The following is a 25,822-nucleotide window of genomic DNA, read 5'->3' on the forward strand; positions in this document are numbered from 1 at the left end:
ACCTGAAGCAAGATCCAAGACAGGCCAATCCTATGGTTAAGCAACTGGCAACAGCTTGGGTGGGAAAGTTGGGCGGGGTGGGGCCTCAGGGAATCACCAGGGCGGAGCTACCAGTGTGAGCCAGGTTGCTGGAGTCCCAGGTATGGCAGCTGTCTGCCGCCCCAGGGAAGGGCTCACCAAAGGAACAAAGGCCTCTGACAGCACGTTTGTCCTGGAGAAAGCCCCCTCTCCAGCCCTCGCTCCAGTGCCAAACAGCTCAGTTCTTCCCTGTGTGTCTCTGGCGCCCCTCGAGCTGCCTCCCCTCCAAGCTTAGAGGGAGAGAGTCTGATAAGTCCGTGCGCGGGCCCTTTAAGGAGCTGCCTGGGGCTCCAGGCGCGTCAGCCTCCCTGAGCCTCAGTTCCCGCTGGTTTTCCAGCTAGAAGTGATGGGGATTCTCTTCCTGGCACTGAAACCCTGAGCGGGGCACCTGGTGTGGGACAGGGACCCCTCAGTCCTCAGGGAGGACCTTCCTAGCCGAGGTGTCCTCCTGATTTTTATCCCCACACGTGGGTGTGCGCCCAGCCCGTCCGCCTTCGCCCTCCTACCAGTCTGGATGTGGCTGCTGCTCTAATCTCGTAGTTGTAGGACTTCCATTCAGTGTGATTTCAGGCGGTTCTGAATGATGGTTGTTCTGTAGTTTAGTTGTAACTGTGATGTGGTTGTGGGAGGACGCGATACCGGGTTTACCACCCCCACCCCCCATCCTGACCAGAAGTCCCCCTACAGGTTTTGAGTCCGTGAAACCTGAAACATCTCTTATAGCAGAAATGACCAAACTAAAGCTGTCTGACTTCGGGCACATCGTGAGAAGGTAAGGTTCTTTGGAAAAGACCGTAGTGCTGGGAAATATAGAAGGCAGCTGGGAGAAAGGAAGACTGAACATGAGATGGACTGACTCCATAAAAGAAGCCATCGGCCCTGCCGGTGTGGCTCAGTGGTTGAGCGTTGACCCATGCACCAAGAGGTCATTGGTTCGATTCCCGGTCAGGGCACATGCCCAGGTTGTGGGCCCGATCCCCAGTGGGGGGCATGCAGGAGGCAGCCAGTCAATGTTCTCTCTCATCAATGTTTTCATCTCTCCCTCTTTCTTCCTCTCTCTCTAAAAATCAATAAAAGAAAAAAAAACTTTTTTTTTAAAAAAAAGAAACCATCGGCCTGAGTCTACAGGAGCTGAGCAGGCTGTTGAGGACAGGACACCATGGACATCACTCATCACAGCGTTCCCGGAGTCGGAGCCGACGACAGCATGTAACACCACCAACAATCAGGTCAGTGTGTCTGCCTGAAGGAAGCTCCAAACCCATACTCGACCCAAGGTCGGTGCTCCCTCCCCACGTTGTAAAAGCTGACGACTCCGTCCAGGTGACCAAGCGCACAGCACCCATTCCTTTCCTGTGGCCTCGTTTTCATGGAGGTGGCTGCCAAGTCACCTACCTGGTTGCCAGCACTGGTGACAGTTTACTGACTGCCCCTCAGCCTCTGTAGGGGGTTTCTGCCTGATGCTGAAAACAGACCAAGGAAGACGAGGCCTGCCGTACCAGGAAGGGGTCACGCAGGGCGACAGGTGAACCTCGCACAGGCGTGTGCTACAGGAAGCCAAGAACGATTGCTGAGGTGATTGTCTAGGAAAGCAGAGGTCACAGGAAGGAAGTGTTCTCAGAGGCCAATCACTCCAGGCTGAGGGAGGGCTGGAAGCTGGATTTTAGGCTGTTTGTTCTTTTTTCCTCCCTGGCTTAGCAAGAGACCTCCACACTGGGGTATCCTGATGCTAAGATATGACATAGGATATGTGCATGAAGATCAGACTTCACCCCCCTCCCCAAGACTGTCTAAGAGAATTTGCTTTTCTCTATATTGAAATATCCATTTGTCATTTACTGACCTGACAAATATTTATTGTCAACTGTGTCCCAAGCACTCATTGCTAGATAAGATAGCCACAGGCAGGGCATGCCCACTTAGAACTTAGAGTCCAGTGGGGACACAAAGATGATTGCAATGCAGTGTGACAAGTCCTATGATAAAGGAGAACACGGTAAAATATGAGTACAGAGCAGGGGCCTCTGATGAAGACTTACGAAGTCAGGGAAGGCTTCCTGGAGGAAGTGCTATTAAATTGAGGCCCTAAGCAGAATGGAAACAGGCCATATAAGAGGAGAATAAGCATGTTTCAAGCAGAGATAATAGCACAGAAGAAAAAACATTTTTTAAATAATCAAACAGGGTTTTATTTTTATATATGCAGGTTTGGATCTTGCTGCTTTCCATTTATCTATTTTATCCTGATTAACTTTTCTTGAAAACATGACTTTAATAGCTGCCTAATAGTCCATTGGGAGGATAGTGACTAATTTATTTACCCATTTTCAAAAGGAAATAGCATTTTTAAGGCTCATGCGAATCGCTCTCCCCTTATCAATGTAAAATTATGTGAAATCATTCTTTATTAATTAAATTAATATCCACGAAATTTCCTTCATTTGGCTGTCTGTGGAGAACAATTTCTGCAGCCCAACGGATATCCACCCACGACAATCCTGGATTTAAGCAAGGTACTGGTTTTCGAAATATTGGTTCAGTTCTACTTGTACATTTTGCTGCATCGTCGAGCATGAATTGTCAGGGCTGAGAGGGGCTCAGGGATGCTACGGCTTTGAATTCGCATCGTCCCCCAGAGTCTCTGTGTCCCTCAGTCTTAATCTCCCCAAAGTCTGCATCTCAGGCTCCCCGCTCTTAGAATGCTAGCTGATATTTATCTGCATCTTTTCCTCAGTAAAAGATTTTCTTCTCTGAAGTTGCGAACATCATTTCAAAAAATTTTTAAAACCACATTTTGGGGGTAAAAATATAAATATGATATATTTGACCACTTTCACCAACACTCTTACAGGAGGTAAGGCGATTTAGGTGGAGTATCGGATCCCTTTCTTTTGAGCTATTTCAGATCTCATTCATGTTGCTTTTGTTCTGTCTGCCTTTAAAGTTGGTCTTCTTCAGGTGGTCCTGCCCCTCACTTTAACCCACTTCACAGCAAGGCATGGGGGTTGCCTGTTTGCTTTTGGTCCAAACCTGTTGCCTGGGGTTAACTTACGCTCGCTCAGTGGGGCATGTTTTAGAGAGAAGCGCCCACTGGTGGTGCGGCCGTGTGGCAGCTCTCAGTGTGAACTCTGTTTGGAATGAGATTTCCTGTGTCTCCTGTATTCTTCCGTTGCTGTCTGACCTGCCACACGTTTGGGAGTTTTTTCAAGCCTCAGAGCACTCGAGCAGTCGCTAAAGTTCTCAAGTGAATTGATTCCCCACGTAAAAAGTCACTTCCATCCTGGCACCCAAGACTTTCCACACGACAAATGTAAAGGTCCCCAGCTCCACAACCCCCACCGCAGCCTCTGGGCCCTGACAGTCAGGCTCTCCTCTGCCCCGCTGGGCTCCTGACCGTGCAATGCCCACTTCGATTGCAATGCTACCACCTTGCAATGCCCACTTCATTATGCAAAGTAGAGTGAACATGCAGCAGCCAGTTCCTTAAAGTGAAGATTTTATCCCAACGAAGCAGATGTCCACGTATCTTTGTCGACAGGCCACCCCGGCCTATCAGCGAGGAGGCCTCGGGAAGGTGGCCTGGAAGATAACAGGGTGCAGACTGGGACTTGGCGGACTCAGTCACCTCGCCGTTTCTCTTGCACTGACGTTTGCAAGGCAGCTCATGAGCTCAAGATGTACAAAGAACTAATGATCGGATTGCTATTGTCAGGTAAGTGGAATTTTTTGAGCCTAATGCTGTTATGTTGGATGTGACATTATAGATGAAAGTGTAAACTATCCCACGTTAGTTCTGTCTTATTTAAATGAACAAATTAATGAGTACGATCTCAGAGCCCAGTCTGCTGCAGGGATATTATTGACACTCAGCTGTGGACGTGGGGGTGGCCCGCGGGGCCAGGGACTGTGGTCGGATCACAGCTTCCCGGGGTGAGGCGCGGGCTTCCATTCGAAGCCTCGCTAGAGTGCAAAGAATGCTGTCAAATAGCGGGAACTCTCTCCGTGCGGAGAAATGCGTTGCTCTGTTTGTGTTTTAATGAGCTAAACTTCTGGATGAAAGAATCATTAATAAGCATGATGAGGGATACACAGGCCTCAATTTTTAAAAGTTTTCCCAAAAAAGTATAGTTTCCTCCTCCTCCTCCCGTCAGAAAGGTACAGGCCGCAAGCGTGAACTCTGAACTGTGGCGCTCACTTCTCTCTGCGGGTCCACGGGAAGGGGTGAGGCGGGGGAAAGGAGAGACAGCTGCCTTGGCTTAGGTGTCATGTGGTTTGGGGACACATCTCAATCAAGTCGTTAACGTAAAGAAATCATGTAAGGGCATTCTTAAGTTGTATTCAGTTTTTATTATTTGGGGCCTCTTCCCGAGAATGTCATGGTGATCACCTTCTCGAAATGCGATGTTGGTGTGTTGGAAACACCAGCGCCCGGCACCTAGATCAGGAGGGGCAGCCGTCTGAAATGTATTTAGCCCATCAGACGCTGCTCCAACTGAAGTCAGAGCAAGCGTCGGAAATTCCTGTGCGCTCCTGGGCGGCAGGGAGGAGAGCCAGCGTCGCTGAGATGCCCCGGGGTGCAGTAGTGTCCCCGTCAGAGCTCCGGCATGAGGGACAGAGGACGGGGTTCAGATCTGCTTCCACCCTCGCCCGTGAAATGCAGTCAGTGCTGGCGTCTGCGTCATAGCCATCCCACGAGGATTCAGCAAAGTAATGTGTCTACGCCGGTGCCTAACACATGCAAAGTACTAAATAAGCATTTAATGGTGGTAAGAATTATAGACTAGGGAACAAACCTGGGTATGTATTCTGAAAAGAGGAAAACAAAGACTAACAAAGCTGCTCCAGATTTTTTTAAGTAGCTAAGTATGAAAATGTTTAGCTTGGAAAAAACACATGGAGGGTATGGGGTGTGATGTTTAAACATATTCAAATATTTGTAGAGTTTTACACAGAAGAGAGAAGAGGTCTTCTTTGTGTTGTGTCCGAGGGCAGTGTCTACTCAAGCAAAGTAGACACTGCCCGTTTCTTGGGGTGGGGCACAGCACCTGAAAAACCTGTGCGCATCCTTGAGCTACCCAAAATTTGGAAAGGATTCCTGCAAGAGAAATAAATTCTTCATGTCTGCAACTGCTCGAGCAAATAGTGGACGTCTGCCTTCGATGCCCTTCACGGGGACGCAGTAGGGCAGTCTGACTCCAAAGGCGCCCTTGGCCTTCACGGCCGGGGCTCTTACTGTCTCTACCTTACCTTCTGAAGCCCTGGAAGAAAGTCTCTTGATGTAACTACTGTAAAGGATCATAGACAGGTGTGGAAACAGGGTCCCCCTCCTGACTCTTGGAAAATGTGAGGAAGGGGAAAATGTGGCTGGGGGGTAAAGAAGGGATGGTTTTTGTTTCTCCAGTAATCTTATGGCTACAGCCAATTATTTCTAACCTCAGATGTCATCTGCCACATGAAGAGTAAGTTTTTTGCAAATAATTTTATTTCCAATCATTCACTCAGTAATTCTATGTCTAGTGCCCAACACTGAAGCTAGAGCAGTAAGACAATGAGCTCCCCCAGAGGATACATTCGGGGGGAGGGCACATAGACATTAAACAGAACAACTAAACTATTAAAGTAACTGACAATAAAAAATAAGACAATTGCCCGGCTGGTGTGGCTCAGTGGCTGAGCGTCCACCCATGCACCAAGAGGTCATGGTTCGATTCCCGATCAGGGCACATGCCCAGGTTGTGGGCCAAATCCCCAGTGGGGGGCGTGCAGGAGGCGGCCAATCGATGTTCTCTCTCATTGATGTTTCTCTCTCTCCCTCTCCCTTTCTCTCTCTATAAAATCAATAAAGAAAAACAATTTTTTTTTAAATCAGACAACTAAAATCAAACCAGGTAAGGTGATAAACAACACAGAGGCTGCTTTAGAAATGTGAAGCAGGAGTTTTTTTTCCAGTAGGTAACATCTGTGCTGAGAGTTGGACAGTGAGGAAAAGCCAACCTTACAGAACCTGGGGAACAGGCGCTGAAAGGCAGAGGCAGGAGTTCTGAAACAGGAGAGGACTCCATGTGTTCAAGGAATAAGCAAAGCTTTTATGTAAAAATCAGCTTCTATCTGATCAGCGTGGCTCAGTGGATTGAGCACTGTCCCTTGGACTGAGAAGTCCCGGTTCAATTCCTGATCAAGGCATATCCCTATGTTTTGGGCTGGATCCCCGGTAGGGGGCGTGCAGGAGGCAGCTGATTGATATTTCTCTCTCACATGGATGTTTCTCTCTCTCTAAAAAATCAATTGAAAAAAATCAGCTTCTGATGCTAAGAATTCGAGAATACTGTACAGTATTAGATCACTTCAACTAGGAAATTATGTCATAAACCCGGACCCTCTAAAGGTTCCTGATTTTACTTTAAAAAATCATGCAAAATTTGCACTCTAAGTCCTAATATACTGATTTAATCGGAAAATCCCAAGGGACAGGAATTATCACACCTGTTTTCTTTGTCAGTGTAGCCCCAGAATCTAGCACAACTCTTGACCTATAGTAGGATATTGGTTGAATCAGCAAGGAAGTAAAGGGAAGGAAGAAGGGAGGAAGGAAGGGAGGGAGGAGGCAAAATGAGAAGATTGTTTTTATTTGTTTATGCAAAGTGAGAGCTTTTTGTAGGTAGACGATGATCGCCCTGTGCCTCTTATTACATACACCTGCAGGCCCACTGTGCATCTTATTATTTTTTGTTGTTTCTCACCCGAGGATATTTTTCCATTGATTTTTTTAGAGAGAGTAAAAGGGAAGAAAGGAGAGAGAGAGAGAACAACATCAATGTGAGAGAGAGACACATTGATTGGTTGCCTCCCACACAACGTTGGAGGTTGGGGATCGAACCTGCAATCCAGGTACATGCCCTCGACAGGAATTGAACCTGTGTCCCTTCAGTCTGTGGGCCAATGCTCTAACCACTGAGCCAAATGGGCCAGGGCCCACTGTGCATCTTATTACATACACCTGCAGGCCTACCATTGTGAAAAGCATGTACTTAGAATGACCTAAAGAAACAAGGCATCTCCTTTTTCTTCACTGATCCAAGAAAAGAGCCTTCTGCCCATTTAATTGTTACAGGAAAGAGTTCTGAGTTGGGTTTCAGGGACCACAAGACCACATACATTTCTTAAAATTAAAACTTGGGTCTTCGTTTCTGTATCCCACACATTGCTAGGCACACAGTAGGCACTCAGTCAATAATAGTTGCATAAATGACAAATAACCAGATTTTGCTTCGGACTGCTTTGACTGCAAAATCAATGCGCCCCTGTGGGCCTCAGTTTCATTGTGCCTATTAAATAAAGCCCAGAGTAGATGGTATCTAAAACCCCTTTCATCTCTATACTTCAATGAGTCCTCAAAGGTCAGCCTGCGATGAGCTGGAGACTGATTCTCAAATCTATAAATCTCGTTTGCTTGGTGTGAAATTGGGTTTTTAGAAAGAAATGGGCCATCCGCTGTGAATTCCTTTGAAGAAGGAACCCTAAGAGAGGGAAAAGAATGGATGGTATCTCTAAATTGATTCTAAACCGCAAAATTGAATTCAGCGTACTTGTGATCCATTTCTTCTGACTTTGGTTTCTAGAGGATTGTTGAAAATATTTATGAATCTATTGGGGAAGCACGTTTTAAGTAATTTTCCCAACTTGTTGTTGTAGGTTATATTTCTACATCAATCACCTCCAGCACACCTGTGAACGGCATTGAGACGCATGAAACAAGTGAGTTACCAACAAAAGCCAGTGGGTACTAGATTTCCAGCCATTATTCTCATATACATATATTTCATAAGTAACTATCTGTGTAGTTTTCTGTGATAAATGAACTAAACTAAAACTAAACCAAAAATACAAAAGAAAATCCCAGAGTTATCTCTGGGTTTGGGAATTGTAGGAAACGTTGGGGTTTTTTTTGTTTTCCCCCTTTCTTTATGCTTTTTAATACTTTCCACATTTTCTACAAAGAGAATCATAACTTGTAATCAGGAAACGTTTAAAATTCTCTTACAAGTGAACTGAGCAAACACAATGTCTGCTTTCTAAGAGGTCTTTTTCATTAAGCAATGCCAACACACATTAGTGAAGGAAAGCCAAGAGACCAGCGTTCATTTCCTCGGGGTTTATTCCTACTCCCACAACCTGGGTTGTGATGTATGCTGAAGCTGATTTCAGGGATCTGGTAGAGAAAAGAGCAGTAATGGATGTTGAACGTGTAATAACCCATCGTTCGTCATTATCCCATTTTCTGTTTTTCACATGGCTCCTTCCTGTTATGATACTCCTAGTCCCCAACAGCCACGCTCCAGGAGCAAAGACTATGGGGAAAGTGGCCACGTAGAGAACCTTAGGACACGGCATTCCCCGAGAGACTTCTGTCATATCGTGAGAGTCTGGCAGTGTCCAGGCCCATCCCTATCTCAGAAAAGTAAATGAATTCAAATGCATTGTGAGCCCCAGGTCATAAAACACGGCAGTTCTTCAGTGCTCTGGCGCCATGCCAAGCCCCAGTACACAGAGCAGGAGGTGGGGTCTGACCCTCCCGGCATGGAGGGCCCTGTCCCTTGCCCTTTTAGATCAGACTCCAACTCAACAGTTTGCTTTGAAGGTCCAAAGCCAAAAGTCTGGGTTTCTTTCCACCCAGGTGTGCATAAGCCTACAGACGTGTTCTTACATTTAATCAATGAATTAGGTAGAACAAGAAAAACAAACCCGCCCTGGCCGGTTCGGCTCAGCGGTTGGAGCATCGGCCTGCAGACCAGAGAGTCCCAGGTTCGGTTCCTGTTAGGGGCACATACAAACAAAACAAAAAAGACAAACAAGAAAAGAAAAACAAACCCTCTTGACTCGGGGAAGAGAAGCTTAGATCTCTGGTAGTAAGTGGGGAGGAAGTAAGTTAAGGTTTTCTGCTGAACTGCCCACCTGAAATGGAGACCTCCTCAGGGATCACATCCGTGCTCTTCGCCTTCTGTCGCCCTGACCGGTGAATCTTCCTCGACAGTTTCCATTCGGATTACGGATTCCTCACTTTACCTGTGGACCACCTGTGGCCTCAGGTACTGTGACCCGATGATGCAGACATTCCCCCAGTAATAGAAAAAAGCAGTTCTGTATTAAAAAAAAAAAACCTAAAGAGAGGGTCACAGCATGTATTCGTTTTTCACCTCTTCATTAAAGAAAAGTAAGAGTTGGATAATATTTTTTTTTTATCCTCACCTGAAGACATTTTTCCATTTTTTTGTTCAGGTAGAGTGAGAGGAACATAGAGAGAGAGAAACATCGATGTGAAGGGACACATCGAGTGGCTGCCACCCGCACGACCCAACCAGGGCCGGGGACAAACTGCAACCGAGGTACGTGCCCTTAGCGGGAACCGAACCCGGGTCTTTCCGGACCGCAGGCCGACGCTCTAACCGCCGAGCCAAACCGGCCAGGGCAAGACTTGGATAATATTAATAGTAATATCACATAGTAAAACTGTGCCTCTTGCCCTGGCCAGTTTGGCTCGGCGGTTAGAGCGTTGTCCCGCCGACCAGAGAGACCCGGGTGCAGTTCCCACTAAGGGCACGTACCTCGGTTGCAGTTTGTCCCCGGCCCTGGTTGGGTCGTGTGGGTGGCAGCCACTCGATGTGTCTCTCTCAGGTCAATGTTTCGCTCTCTCTCTCTTCCTCTCTCCCTCCCGCTCTATCTGAAAATAAATGCAAAAAAAAAAAAAAAATGTGCCTCTTGGTACAGACCTCAACATCATCTTGTCAGGCACTTCACCAGTGTCATTCCAAGATGAGTGTGTGCGAATGTGGGGAAGTGTGGGAAAGTTCATCTGCGTCCATTGATCACCCAACAGAGGTACACATCCGCCACCTGTGATTTCAAGGCAGACATTTTTCAGATCCTCTCTGTGTTTATTTTTCGCTTCCTTGATCCATCACAATTGGGAAAAGCTATTAAATTTTTCGCTGCTATTACAGTTCTGCTAATTTTTCCTTTTGCTTTATATTTCTTGTTGTTATATTATTGGGATAAACTTGTCCGTATTTTCTTAAGAGTCATTGTGTAACAAACATATCCTTTAACAATATAACTTAACCTTCTCTATCCTTTTTAATGCTTTTGCCTTTCATTCTAATTTGTTTCCTATTTGAAACTGTGATTTCTCTTTTTATATATTTTCATGTATCTAATATACCTTTGTACTTTTCTTATCACATTTTGCATCCTTTTGTTTTATTTGAGTTCCTTGTAATTTAGTATATGCCACCGGGTTTGGGTTTTGCTGTCTATTTTGACTCAATCTAAAGGTCTATGTCTTTTAATACAGAAACTTAATTTATATGCGTGTGTGAATTCTCTGCTGACATTTAGTATTTTTTTAACTTTATTCCATACTTTACTAAATGATAGCTTAGTTTCGATATATATGCTAGGTTTATTTGCCTTTATCCTCTTATATGTTTTGAAGGCATGTAGGATACTTGTATCATGCCATTCTTCACTCTACGTTTTTACTTTGGGATATCCCCTTTTTTTTTTTTTAATCCTCACTCGAGGACATTTTTCCATTTTTTGTTCAGATAGAGTGGGAGGGAGAGAGAGGAAGAAAGAGAGAGAGAAACATCGACGTGAAAGGGACACATCGAGTGGTTGCCACCCATACGACCCAACCAGGGCCGGGGACAAACGGCAGCCAAGGTACATGCCCTTAGCGGGAACCGAACCCGGGTCTCTCTGGACTGCAGGCTGATGCTCTAACCGCTGAACCAAACCAGCCAGGGCTACAGTTTACCACTCTTGCACTAAGGGAGCCCACCTGCAATTCGAAAACTCATTTTTAGCCTGAGTATTTTCAAGCCAAATTCCTGTGGAGTTTCTTGACCCTGCTCCCTGGTGGCTACAGACTCGGGGTTCAAGGACCCAGGCCTATGAACCCCATTTCTACCAGAGCCAGTCCGCTCTTTCTGCTTCCCACGGAGGAGCGGAGCCCTGGAAGGGGCACAGAGGAAATCCAGTGTCAGGGAAAGGAGGCTCCCCAAGTCCAACCGCAAGGACCACCAACATTGAATACGGCGAGTTGTGCAGGTCACTCCTTCTCAAGCAGCCCGCGCCTGTATCCGATGGCTTTCTAAATCTCTTCTAGTTCCAGGTAAAGGTGACTAAGAGCCTTGCGACCAGGCTCTGCCTTCCTTGAAAAACTGTTGACTGGAGAGTTCCAATAAAATACTCAAAACATGAGGCTCAAGAGTTATCACACCAAACACCTCATCTGTTAGAAAGTTCAAGTGTTCTCCATTTCAGTTGGCTACTTGAGCTTAATAAAACCTTTCCAAAAATGATAAATGAATGACAAGAGCCAGATGGATACATGATTATATTATTACAACATGACCTAGGCTGAGTTTTTCAAGTCTCACGTTCCAGAGCAGTACTGAGTATTTCCCTTGAAATTGTGCTTCACAGCGTTAGCCTTCTCCAAACATTATCTGGAACAGGCGAGATCCCCATGCATATGTGCATTTCGCGTAACACAGTCTGGTTTAGCAGAAAATAGGCACTGACTGAAAATCAGTGGATGGGAGATTTTGTCTCTGTTTTACCACAAATTAGCTCTGCAGAACTTCCACAAATAAATTTACCGGTCAGTTTTTATGGTCATCACAATACCAAAAACTAGAGCACTCAGAAAATTTAGTTTTCTGACTTGGAAACTACTTAAGGCGTGTCATATGCAGGGTATATCCTTGTAAGAGTTTGCTTCTGCAAGATAAGACTGCTATCAACTGTAAGTCTGGCGGGAACCCAAACCCAGCCAGCAGCTGCGTGGACCAACCTTATCACTGACGACAGGTGTGCAGCCACTGTGAATGTTTGGCACCGAGCAGAGCTGCAGGGTATTCGTCCAGTGGTGCATTTTTCTGTTTTCCTGTCTAATAACATTCCAGGTTAGACACGTCCACTGCTGGGAAAAGCCATGTGGTTTTGTGGATAGAGCATCGAGCAGAATGTTAGGAGGCTGGACCTCAACTCTACCCCTACAGTGTTCTGGGCCCACAAGTCTCCCAACGTCTTGGTACAAGAGGAACAATGGCAGGGACCCCCTCAGGCTTCCTCCTCCAGTGCACAGACATCTCAGGCTGGCTGGGTGCTCCTGAGCCAATGTGGGGTCCCGGCATGAGGATAAGAGACAAAATAGAGGAATGTTTTGGAACAACTCAAATGTTATGCTAGTGTCAACTGTGAGATGATGCAACCACACACGTGGAATATTTCATCTTCTGGGTAGCATATTCATTCATTCTTCATTCATTCATGCATGCATGCATTCCACCCTTCCCAAACCTAAAATTACGGCATTCAGTTCGGGTCACAAATATGTACTTTGTACAAAGCACCAAAGCAAAAGCCATTTCAGCGTCTAGCGCAGTGGTTCTCAACCTTCCTAATGCCGCGACCCTTTAATACAGTTCCTCATGTTGTGGTGACCCCCGGCCATGAAATTATTTTCGTTGCTACTTCACAACTGTCATTTTACTACTGTTATGAATCGTCATCGGACATATGTGTTTTCCGATGGTCTTAGGCGACCCCTGTGAAAGGGTCGTTCGACGCCCCAAAGGGGTCGCAACCCACAGGTTGAGAACTGCTGGTCTAGGGAGTAAAAAAAAAAAAATTTTTAACTAGGCTTTTGAGGCCTTGCCAAACCTTCCCTTCTATTTTATTTTGCACCAATTTTCCACTTGCACATTAAACTTGTCCACCTGAGAGGTTTGTCTACCTGTGCCAGCTGGCTGCCCCTGGCCCACTGGCCCCCGTGTGTCCATGCCCACACCCTATCTCTACCTTAATTCCCCTTCCTCCTAATCTCCGCTTAAGACTCTTCCGTCCCTTCAAGGTTCAGCCCGTGCTTCATTGCGAATCGGCCTGGGTAAGTTTTCCAGAGCCCAGTGCAGCTAAAGAAATACTCAATGTTGTCCCAAAGCCCCTCTGCTGCTGGGTAGCCAGATGCTGGACACGCCTTCCTAATGCCTCAGGGTCAGTACATCTCTCTTGGAGAGAGAGCTGGCATTTTTCAGGCACAGTCGGGATGTGTTTCTGCTAGAAGTGAGGAAGTGAGGGGTGGCCTGCATGTGAACAGAGCCAGAGCAGAACACAGCTTCTCTTCGTAGCAAGGACAAGGAGGGCTCCGAGGTATACACAATGTAAGGAGTGCCATCAGTTGGTGGGAAAAAATCATCACAGTGAAAACTACCTTGTTATTATTAAAATTCGAGCCCGTAGGATGTCCAGGACTCTCAAGAAATCTGTCTTGTTTTGTGTTTAATGCACCCTAGTGTTCGCCAATTAATAAGCTAAAACATCAAAGAAATCTTGCTGACAAGATCTCAGCCAGGTGGCAACCGGGAAGGTAGGAATAATGGTGAGTCCGCAGAATTAGGTCTCTGTCTCTGTCTTTCCCAGCTGTGCTCATCTGAGCTACTTGTTTAATTTTGATGATATCAAATTCCTCCCAGTACGGAAGTTGGATTAAATGTTCCAAGTGACCTTGTAATGTAAAAGTACATTCTGAATGAAATAGGACAATATTTAAATTGACCATTACTCTGAAACAATGCAAATAGACTTGTTGCCAGCTGATTTAGCTACAGAAAGCTATGGAGCCCTGGCTAGTCTGGCCCAGCGGTTAGAGTGTCGGCCTGCGGTCCAGAGAGACCCGGGTTCGGTTCCCACTAAGGGCACGTACCTCGGTTGCAGTTTGTCCCCAGCCCTGGTTGGGTCGTGTGGGTGGCAGCCACTCGATGTGTCCCTTTCACGTCGATGTTTCTCTCTCTCTCTTCCTCTCTCTCCCTCCTACTCTACCTGATCGAAAAGTGGAAAAATGTCCTCAGGTGAGGATAAAAAAAAAGAAAAGCACAGGAAAGAGAGTAAGAGAGCGAGAGAGAAAGGAGGGAGGGCGGGAGGAGGGGGAAGGGAGGAAGGAACGGGAAGGAGGAAGGACTGAAGAGAGACCTGTCACATAATCTAGTCCCTAAGAGGTTTAGACAAACCATGTCTGTTGTTTAAGTGTACAAGTTTACTTGGATCCTTTCTACCAAGTAGACCCAACTAAAGAGTCTATTATAAAAAGTCCTGTTTAAAATCCATTTCTTCAACAGAAATTTTACAACTTTGCAAAACTACGTCCACAGATGTCCACTAGCTGATTAGGGTCTGAGAAACCTGGGAGACCCAGATAGACATGCGGGCGTCGGCTACCCAAAGTAGCACTAGAACATTCTCAGTGGTTGTTGGGGGTACGGACTGTGGAATTTTGGTTTCCTTACCTTGAAATTTGAAAGTAGTTTAAGCACCTGAGGGTACATAAAGAGAGAAAAGAAGTATGGGTGAGGAACCCAGAACCGATTTACCTTCTATGAGGCTAGAAGGAAATTACATTTTAAATGTCTTTGTTGTAATTTTTACTGAAGAAATAGGATTGCATCTGGGAGACGGAGTGAGGGAGGCACGGAACACAGACCAAGTTATGTCAGAGGCTGTGCACACGGGATCTGGGATAGCTTGATCTTTTGTGATACACTCTACACTCTGCTCCACAGCCTCACTCCTTTTGGTTGTTGTTGTTAATCCTCACCTGGGGATATTTTTCCAATGAGTTTTAGATATGTGGAAGGGAGTAGGGAGGGAGAGAGAGAGAGAGAGAAAGAGAGAGATTGATTGCCTCACGCATGACCCCAGTTGGGGATCAAATCTGCAACCCAGGTATGTGCCTTTGTCCCGGAATTGAACCCAAGACCTTCCAGTCCACGAGCCAAGCTGATGCTCTAACTGCTGAGCCAAACTGGCCAGGGCCATCACCTCACTCTTGATGCCTCTCTCTACTTCTATGTTATACAGAAGGCGTATTACGAACAGCCGATGACATTACTAAGGCAAGACCAACAGAACTTTTAGTTACTAGAGACCCGGTCACCACAGGAGGAGAGCAAACAGGTTTGTCCATATTTTTATTTTATTTTTTTCCATTTTTTGTTCAGGTAGAGTGAGAGGGAGAGAGAGGAACAGAGAGAGAGAGAGAGAAACATCGACGTGAAAGAGACACATCGAGTGGCTGCCACCCGCACAACCGACCAGGGCCGGGGACAAACTGCAACCGAGGTACGTGCCCTTAGCGGGAACCGAACCCGGGTCTCTCAGGACCGCAGGCCGACGCTCTAACCCGCTGAGCCAAACCGGCCAGGGCTTGTCCATATTTTTAAATAGTTGTCCTGGAGTTGTTGTTATGACCCAACAATATTTAATGGGACCTGTCGCTGCAAGGAAACTGTGACAAAGTCTAAGAAACAGAAGCTAATACGTAGACAGTCCCTATACTTCCAAGGAATTCTTACTTCTGGGATATCTCACAGAAACAACCCAGACTTTGGGTTAAAGACATTCAAGCAATCTAGCAAAGCACCTGGAGTGTGAGTGTGATTGAAATGGTGAACCACACACAGGGAACCAAAAATGCAGTGGTTAGAAGGTTGTGGTGAATTCAAATGAGCCTCAGCTGTCCCAGCTGCTGACCTTGGGTGACTCTCCCCAAGGAGCCTCTGTCCCCTTAATTTTTAAATGGGGCCCATAATACTTATCTCACAGTACTTCTCTGAATATGGAGGAGATGTGTGTAAAATTGCTGAGCTTGGAGTCGGACACACCAGACGTGCCTAACAGCTGATAACTAGAAGCAAGCTGGGTGCTGCGATAAGGGTGGTCAGGTGGCATCCACTCTCTGGTTATTTCTCTGGAGGGAAGATGACTTCAGAAGAGCAGGTTGAACAGAGAAAGAAAGAGAGCCCTTGTGGGTGGGGTGGAAGCAGCATACCGCCTATTTAAAACGGGGTCATTGGCAAATAGAAACATCGAGAAAATGGAACAAGATAAATGGAAGCAACAAACTCGAACAAAAACCCAGAGAAGAAAATGAGACTAAGTGCTTGCAACTAATTGTTAGGCTTCTGGGTCCAATGACACAATCCAGTTTTCAAAATGATTTCAACATGAAGACAATGCGGTGGTGTCAAACCAGAGAGCAGTTAAGGGCCAACTACAGACACACAGTGCTACGTGCTGTGGATCCTAGAAATAACAGCCAGCATGGTGGGCCATTGTGCTCAGAGTTTTCATGCATTACCTGATTTGATCCTTATAGGAACCCAAAGAGATGGGTAGTATAGTCTTCATTTGCCCAAGAGAATACTAAAGCACAAAGAAATGAAGTAACTTGTCCAAGGCCGCCCAGCTGGTGAGAGGCTGAAACCCCATCTGGTCAATGCCAAAGCTCATATGCCAACCACAGCTGTAGTACCACGGAGAGGTGGACGACAGGCCCCAACTAACCTTAAGAAACAAGTGCTCCAGAATGATCGCACATCACCGAGTCCTTGACTGTGGGACATGATCCAGTGCACTATGTTATTTGTAATAATTAAATTCAAGAAAATTGTGTGGTCGTAGCAGTAAGAGGCCTCCATGACATAAAATGGCACTTGGGGACAGTGGAAAAAGGAATGTGCACTATGGACTGGATAAGGGAGAGGGTCATTCGGGTGAAGCATTCAGGCAACTGTCCTGGAGACTTCTGCAGACAGAGAATTTACTGGGACTGTTGAAAAGAGCCCAGATGAGACAGTAGGGGTTTGGATTCAGCTGGTGGCTATGGCACAAATCTAGAAATCGATAGCAGTATGACCTTTGGGGGACTGAAGTTCGTGTGTGGTGATGGCTCAGTGCCTCTCCTTTCTACTCACCATTCTTACATTTAAAAAATTTTTGTTTTTACATATTTTTATTCTCACTCGAAGATATGTTTTTATTGATTTGAGAGGAAGGGAGAGAGAGAAAGAGAGAAACATCAATCAGTTGCCTCTCATACGCATCCCAAAAGGGAATTGAATGCGAAACCTTTTGGTGTACGGGACCTGTGAAAACTTGTCGGGTAGTTGAAAGTAGGTATGGGAATTATTAATAGTACAACAGTATCTCTTAAGTTTTACCAGCTGTTGAAAGTTGAACAACAGCTCCTTAAACACAGTTAAGGAAAAGAAACCCAGTAAACAATCTAATTCCAGAACTGTATTTTTTAGACATGCTAACATGCATTCTGAATAGTTCTGAAATTTTATCTTTTTAGGATCCAGAAAACAACTTGACCACATATTCTCAGAACCAGGTATGTTCATATTTATGTGAAATGACAATCTTCCTGGTTTAATTATGTATTGCTAGCTCCAAATGCCTGAGAAGATTAAACGTGTCAATTTTTAAAACAAAAGCATACGTTGTTAACTTTAATCACACCAAATTGTAAAGGCAAGCAAAATATGCTCTTTTAAAAATTAAAGTAGGCATTTCTTATTTTCTTAAACATTTTGGAAATAGCAATACATAACTTGATAATAATTTTTTTTTAAGTTAGATCGTTTTATCTTTCTAACCACCGTGGTTACTAAAGAAAAGTCTCAAGAGCTTATAAAGCCATTGAACTCTTCATATCTCTACTGTCAGAGGGCAGAGTTTAAAATCACCTGATTCGTTGGCCCCATATCAAGAATAGAGACCATTCATGTCTCAATCCTGATTCATTTTTGGCCCGATGCTACCACTTGGGGGCTGCCTCCCAAGCCCTCTGTAACTGGGGACGGTCACTTTCCCCCTCTGAGGCTGCTATAGATCTGCCTTTCGTCATTTTTGTGCTTATTTACCATTCTGCATTTCTAAGCCTCCCTTCACACTTGGCCTGTGTCCAAACGTCACACCTACACACAAAATGGATTGTGGAATGGAGTCACTATTACATAAATAAAAGCTAAGTGGACAGGGAGGCTGGGCAATACCAGTGGGAGAAAGAGTTCCTTTTACTTCTTTTTAATCAATAATGAGACTTTCAAATGTGAATTAGCCAAATAAATAAGCCATGTTACCTGTATGTTTTGCCTTCTGTTTCCTTCATTTGGAGTCACTACAAATATATTATGGCCCGGCCGGTGCAGCTCAGTGGTTGAGGGTCAACCTATGCACCAAGAGGTCGCCAGTTCGATTCCCGGTCAGGGCACATGCCCAGGCTGTGGGCCAGATCCCCAGTGGGGGGCATGCCGGAGACAGCCAATCGATGTTCTCGCTCATCGATGTTTCTCTCTCTCTCTTTCTCTCTCCCTTCCTCTCTCTCTAAAAACAATAAAGAAAAATATATATATATATATACACATATATATAATGAATATGCAAGAGTGCCGCTAACTTAAACTTTGTTTCATTCTCAGCATGTAAAAATTTTGAAAAAAATATTTTTAGTGATTATATTATAGAGTGTGCATAAGGGTAAAGTAGAAGAAACAGAAGCTTAGAATATAGGTGACCTAAGTTATAGTCATGTTGCTTCTAACTAGTTGTCTCACCTAGGGCAAGTAACTTGAACTCATTAGACTTCTTTCCTTCATGCTTATATCAGTTTCCTACCAAAGCTCTGATTCTATGATCTGTCCAGTACCCCTTTCTACATCAAGACATGCTTTTCTCTCATCACTTTGAATCTGTGAGACACTTTATGGTTTTTCCCATATCAGAATAGAACGTTCACATCCTGCCATCCATAATGACGCCGGTGAGGCCCTATAAACAACACTGGGTTTGGAGTTGGAATACTTGGGTCTTGGTTCTGTCAGATGTGTGACCTTGGACAAAAACTTTACTATTCAAAGGTTCAGTTTCTCACACGGTTACTATGAAAAAGCCAGTTTTTTAAAAGATAAAACATATTAATGTTCTTTCTATAAAAAGGCAAAGTGATATTACCCTGATTGCGCCTGTTTTATTTTGCAATTGATATGTGGTCATATATTTCACACTTTTGTAATTTTCTGCTCTCTTTTTCTCCCATAGTGATCATAGCCATTATTTGGGGGGTGATGGCCGGTATCATTGGAATTATTCTCCTTTTTGCTATTTGTATTAGCAAACTAAGTAAGGTGAGAATTCAGAGGTTTTGTTTTGAATCCTAACCTGGGGCTATGTTTATTGATTTTAGAGAGAGGAGCAGAGCTGGGGGGGGGCATCAATGTGAGAGAGAAATATCAATATATTGATCAGTTGCGTCCTGTCTACGCCTGACCAGGGACCAAACCCGAAACCTAGGTGTATGTGCCCTGACTGGAATCGAACCCACAGCCTTTTGGTGTATGGGTTGATGCTCCAACCAACTGTACCACCTGTCCAGGGTGAGAAATCCTTTTTTCTTTTTTTTTGATTTTTTTTCTTTATTGATTTTTAGGGAGAGGGAGAGATAGAAATATCAATGAGAGAGAACATCAATTAGCCACCTCCTGTACGCCCCCAACTGGGGATTTGGCCCATAACCTGGGCATGTGCCCGGACCAGGAATTGAACCGGTGACCTCTTGGTGCAGGGGTCAATGCTCAATCACTGAGCCACACTGGCCAGGCGAGAATTCCATTTTTAATTTTGCTGTAAATACTGGTGTGAACGTCGATCGATAGGAAGGTTTATTCCTCTTGGTTCAATTAAAGTCACAGAGAAACAAAACCACATAAAAATACACCTTTTTCAGCTGGACACAGAGAAGTTACCGAGTTACTCTAGTGAAAAACATTTTTGCATTTGCCCTATAAAGGAACCTCCAAATATAAATCCATCCCCATTTTCCAATGAAAGATCCTCCAAAGTTTTTGTCTAACTTGGTTTAATATATTTTGATGGCTACCGATGAAATTATCAAATTTGTAATTACAGTATTCGAGTATAAAAAATATTTAAAATAACATGATATATTTATATATGTTTAAAGCATTTGCTTTTTTTGTTCTCATATTTTCTGAAACAAACTTTCACCCATGAATTTTCCAGCATGAGTGATTTTTTAATCACTAAAGCTAAATTTAAGTCCATATGACACAGCATTCCAGAGCACATAACCTTTACTAACCTTCTGTTTAAGATGTTTCAGAATAACTGTGCATGTGTCCATGATGCTGCCATTGGAACTGTAATCTTAGATCAGTAACTGTCTAGTCACAAAAGAATGGTACCGTTGAATTCTTATTCATCCTCTATTCTTTATCTATCTTTGTGATCTCTGTACTATAACCACTATATGTGTGTGTATATACATATATATGTGTATATGTGTGTATGTATATATATGTATATATATTATTTTTAATTTTTATTTATTTATTTTTTTTAATCCTCATCCGAGGACATTCTTCCATATTTTTTCAGATAGAGTAGGAGGGAGAAAGAGAGAGAGAAACATCGACGTGAAAGGGACACATCGAGTGGTTGCCACCCGCACGACCCAACCAGGGTCGGGGACAAACTGCAACCGAGGTACGTGCCCTTAGCAGGAACCGAACCCGGGTCTCTCTGGACTGCAGGCTGATGTTCTAACCGCTGAGCCAAACCGGCCAGGGCACTTTTTTTAATATCTTGTCGTTTTTATTGATTCTTTTAAGAGGGAGAGAGAGAGAAACATCGATGGGAGAGAGAAACATTGCTCTGCAGCATCCCACATGCACCCCAACCGAGAACAGAACCCGAAAGGTGGTTGGAGCAGCCTCCCATGCACAGTGGCGGGATTTTTCCTGGTCAGAGCACATACCCGGGTTTCAGGCTCCATCCGGGTCAGTCAGGGCGCATGTGCAGGAGTGGGCTGAGAGATGTTTTCTCCCCCCCACCCCTTTCCTTTCTCTAGAAGTAATTTTAAAAAATAAAAAGGCTTGTTCAGTGGGATAAAAACACTGTCGTGATGGGCCTATAGCAAGACTGATGGTAAATCTACACTAAATTCCTTTGCCCTTTTTTCTTCACTACTTCTTTTATGTGATGTAATCATCTAAAGCTATGATTATCATTGCTCCATGTAAATGGATCTTCTCTAAATAATATTTTCTTCACAAAAGCAAAGTAATGAAGTGTTTGCTCTAATATGAGAGATTCTGTGAAGACTTGATTATGGGCAGGCTCCTCTTGTGTGCAGTATAAATATTGAGGAGAAAATATCTTCTTGTGTTTGGACATAAAAGACAAACTATGCTGCTGTCTTATTAGTTAATGATCTAAAATCTGAAAAATGTAATGAAATACTTAGTTGAGAAAATCTTCTCTATGACTCTAGAAGAACTGGGTCATGGTCAATATGACTAAGAGATTTTACCTCTTATTAAAAATTTTTTTCCATTTTTGCTTTTTATTATAGCAGGGAAATGAGACAGAGGCGATGTTTGAGGTCATAATTCACCTATGAAATGACAAATACTATTCTACAATTTAGAAGTACAAATACAAATTTATATTAAAGTTTGTAAATATGTATGAAATAATGACTTTTTGAAGAAGAAGGAGGAGGAGGAGAAGGAAGAGAAGAAAGAGAAAAATAAGGGAAAAGAGAAGGGGAGGAGGAGGAGGGGAAGGAGGAAGAGAAGGAGGAGGAGGAGAGGGAGGAGAAGAGGAAGGAGGAGAAGGAGAAGGGGAGAAGGAGGAGAAGGAGGAGGAGAGGGAGGAGAAGAGGAAGGAGGGGAAGGAGAAGGGAGAAGGAGGAGAAGGAGGAGGAGAGGGAGGAGAAGAGGAAGGAGGGGAAGGAGAAGGGAGAAGGAGGAGAAGGAGGAGGAGAGGGAGGAGAAGAGGAAGGAGGGGAAGGAGAAGGGGAAGGAGAAGAAGAACTCAACAAAATGAGTTTTAACCAAAAGAGAACAACTTTAGCCAAAAAAAAAAATTTTATTTGAGGCCTTTTTCTTTATAGTGTCTTAAGTTTAGAAAATTTTGACATTAATATTCGTCTGCTTTTTACTTACAGAAACCTTCATTTAATGTCCAGCCTTCACTCTCACATGACACAGAAGCTCCTCTAACTTCTGTAGAAACAGAACAGCCAGGTTGGTGTGACTATTCTTATTGCCTATTAATGAGTTACTTCTTTCTGATTAGGGAAGGGTGTGTCCAAATAGGCTTCATTTATATTCTGTTTCATCAATGCTGCCTCTGTGAGATTTTTTTTTTTAATGTAAACATTGTCTGCAACACAGTGAAATTCTCCCTTAGGCATAAAGTATCTTTAAAAAAAAAAAATAAGACAAACACTGTAAGTAAAGCAAAAACCAAGTTCTTTTGTACACTTATTTTCCAGACTATAAAGTTATATAAAGGAGACCCTGCAAGGGGTATAGTTTAATAGCCCCAGATCTAGAGCCAGACCTTCAGCAAGTTACTCCTATGGAGATAATGAGAGTTAACATAAAGATCGTTTAATAGGGACTTAATGATAGTGTCAACCTTATAGAGTTTCACGAGGAATACATGAGCTACAAGTCCAGCATCTACAAGGGTTCATGGCCATAGTAGATACTCATGCCTGTTAGCTAGTATTTATACTGCAGGCTGCATTCCCAAATGACCGCCTCCGAACAACTGGCCAGTCATTTGGGTCCTTGTTTTCATTTTTACTCCTAGCTGCTAAGTAAATACACAGCATGTGGCGAACGCTGGGTATAGTTTGTTTCTCCAGAACAGTATTGCCCCACAGTGTTTTTTAAAAAGAGCGTTTACTGCCAGCCTTAAGAAGTGGGAGATTTTTACATTAATAAACATGCAGATGTTGGTACTCCCTTACAGAAGAAAATGTGAACGTGAATGATGCTGAAGCCTCCATACCAGCGTGAGAGCAATTCATAAAAGCTGCCTTGTATATTTATTAAAGTACCTAGTCAGTTTCACGTAGTTCATTCATTATGGCCTCTTGGATAACCTCACTAATTGAGTATCTAGTTCCTATTACTCTTTGCCTAAAGCATAAATGTAAGTGACTTCTGTTTTGGGAGATGTCTACCAAGATCAAGTCTCCGTGGAATGGGCTTCCCTGCTCAAACAGAAGGGTCTGATTCTGCCACTCCAACATCGATGCAAGGTTTTCCTATGATTATCATAAATCATGACAGAACCAAGATCCTGTCAATGTTCAGCTTTAACCCTGGACCAAGGCCCTGGTCTTCAAAGGACTTGCTAGGTTTTCTAGACTTTGGGAATCATAAAAAAATATATTATTTTAAAGGTCTACCAAAGCTACGTAACCTATTTGCAGGAGTTGCCTCATCACCTGGGTTGTTGAAGCTGAGTATTATTGTTACATAGTTACTTAGTCCCAGGAAGTTCCCGCTCTGTAGAGAGAAGGCATATACATAATTCTCAGCTATAAGCATTATTAAAATCCTATCTCCAGATACTTAAAACAACTTGTTTTGAATCATGTACCAAATTCATTTCATTTACTAAGATCAGTTTATTATAGGACTTGCAGCTGGAACAAGTATCTGTAAAAATATTTGTTTTATTTACTTTCTGCATTGTTTCAAAAAAAAGTTTTGATGCTTTTTTTTAAAATGGAGCAATTACCACCCAAACCCTAATTTTTTTGTTACGTAAAACTTTATATATCCTTTTAGCTACTTAATATTCTGGTGATAAAGTTAGTGTTTCGCATTCCCTCTGCTATTTTTCCCCCATACAATCTTGAGCTTCTCTGTGGACTAGAGCACAAAAGTTTGGGACAAAGTCAAACTGCATCAAAATATCCTTGTAAGTTTAAGTGCAACAAACATTTATCAAATACTTACTGTGTGCTGGGCACCAGTATGAGTCGCTGTCCTTTAGAAGCTGAGAGTCTAGTGGGAGACACATGGAGTGTTCATGGCAGTGAAGGTGTTTCAAGGTAGCAGAGGCTTCGGGAGATTAAGTCACCTGGGGCCGGTCTTAAAAGGAGAAATTCTTAGGGCAGGGTCTCTGGGCAGCATGCACAAAGGCTCGGAAGAAGACAATATGTGGGGTATCCAAGGAATGGTGTATTTCTACATTAGCAAGGCTAATGCTTTGGTTCTTTGTTCATATCTCAAATATATATGAAGGCAGTGGAAAGTCAGATGAACCAAATGTTAGGCTCATCCATTTCCCCATATCTGTGCAAATGAGGTGAGTAAATGTGTCTCAGTAAATTAGTGAGACAGGTTATAAAATCTGATCCCACCGCACAGGAAACGTTATAAAACACATAAGATTATTTAAAATGCTTTGTTCCTATCCTGATAGAATACTGCTCTGACATAATTTACAAACCAAAAGCGGTAAGAAATCAGAGTGATCATGCCATCTCACCAAGAACCAGAGATGTTAGGGTATAAAGTATGAATTGCTTTAACCTCCTCGAACTTGCACATGGTTCATTCTTGATGGGCAATGAGAATAAGTGCTGAGTCAGCTGCCCACGGTGGTGGCCACATGTGACTCCACCAGCCCAGTCTCTCTGGACAGCTTGGGAAGCACAGTCCCTATGGTGACCCAAATAGAAGAAAACAGGAAAATGTCCCGCTTCCAAAGAGCCCAGGCTCTTCCCATCCCTTCCACCACTGTCCAGGAGTAACATCGATCCAGCTTCCAACCAAGAGAGATGGAGCATTGGATTTGATGGAGGAGACCAGGGAGTTTAGTAGTGAGTTTGTGCACAGATTTCCTGTTTGTGTCCAGCAAAGTTATTCCCGAGAGAGGTACAGGTGAGGGCGCTCACCTTAACTTTTTTTTATATATATATATTTTGTTCAGATAGAGTGGGAGAGAGAGAGAGAGAGAAACATCGACGTGAAAGGGACACATCGAGTGGCTGCCATCCTCACAAACCAACCAGGGCTGGGGACAAACTGCAACCGAGGTACGTGCCCTTAGCGGGAATTGAACCCAGGTCTCTCTGGACCGCAGGCCGACGCTCTAACAGCTGAGCCAAACCAGCCAGGGCTCACCTTAACTTTTTGAAGTTACAACATAATGTGATTCAACTCACTTATCACTTACTGCCTTCCCACTATATTTTGTCTCTACGCAAGTTCTGTGTTAGTTCCTCATCTCTGTAGAAACCAGGAGCAGAGCAATTATGATTGTTTTTGTTTTGTTTTTTTAATTTTCTTTATTGATTTGAGGGAGAGAGAGAAACATCCTCCTGCATGCCCTCCACTGGGGATTTGGCCCACAACCTGGGCATGTGTCCTGCCTGGGAATTGAACCGGCGACCTCTTGGTGCATAGGTCGACGTTCCACCACTGAGCCGCATCAGCCAGGCTTATGCTTATTTCTTACCTAAAGCTCTTAGAATAGATTTTATAAGAAATTCTGTATCTTTACACATAACTCCAGCAAAGTCAATCTCAAAGGAAATTTTTTTCATTTCCTAACAATTATGTGTCAGAACAACACTGTAAAAATGTAGAATTCTGAAATTTATTTTATGCATTAATTTCCTATTGTTTTTAAATATAACTGCCTCATACTATTGTTTAAATATTTTTTCTCTATAATTCTTCTGCAGAACAGTAATCGATGAGAATCTGCTCACCAAGCCAAATTTGGAAAAAACTATAGGACATGAGACTTCAGTGAGGTGAAAAATTAACATGGAAATTGGACACGATAAAAAATTGTATACATCCCTAGACTGTACAATCGCAGGGTGACAATTTCATCATAATGAGCCCAGTGACTCGGTGATGGAAAATGCCTCTCTACTTGTTAATCTTTTAAAATGAAGAACAGCCCTGGCCAGTTTGGCTCAGCGGTAGGAGCATCGGACTACAGACCAGAGAGTCCTGGGTTCGGTTACCGCTAGGGGCACGTACCAAAAAAAAAAAAAGAA

At 43.8% G+C, this 25,822-nt stretch overlaps 1 protein-coding gene across 1 annotated transcript; it reads left to right on the forward strand.

Moving 5' to 3' along the window:
* Positions 1 to 1,189: 1,189 nt before the first annotated feature.
* Positions 1,190 to 25,539, forward strand: GYPA (glycophorin A (MNS blood group)). Its single transcript, XM_036240103.1, has 9 exons — positions 1,190 to 1,307; positions 2,536 to 2,591; positions 3,590 to 3,790; positions 7,771 to 7,833; positions 14,995 to 15,090; positions 17,273 to 17,311; positions 19,021 to 19,106; positions 21,950 to 22,028; positions 25,499 to 25,539. Exons 3-9 carry the CDS (start codon positions 3,754 to 3,756, stop codon positions 25,504 to 25,506), a joined length of 408 nt encoding a protein of 135 aa, XP_036095996.1. The 5' UTR covers positions 1,190 to 1,307; positions 2,536 to 2,591; positions 3,590 to 3,753; the 3' UTR covers positions 25,507 to 25,539.
* The last annotated feature ends 283 nt before the right edge of the window (positions 25,540 to 25,822 follow it).

The sequence above is a fragment of the Molossus molossus genome, unplaced genomic scaffold (genome assembly GCF_014108415.1).
Source record: "Molossus molossus isolate mMolMol1 unplaced genomic scaffold, mMolMol1.p scaffold_m16_p_4, whole genome shotgun sequence".
NCBI classification, from domain to species: domain Eukaryota; kingdom Metazoa; phylum Chordata; class Mammalia; order Chiroptera; family Molossidae; genus Molossus; species Molossus molossus.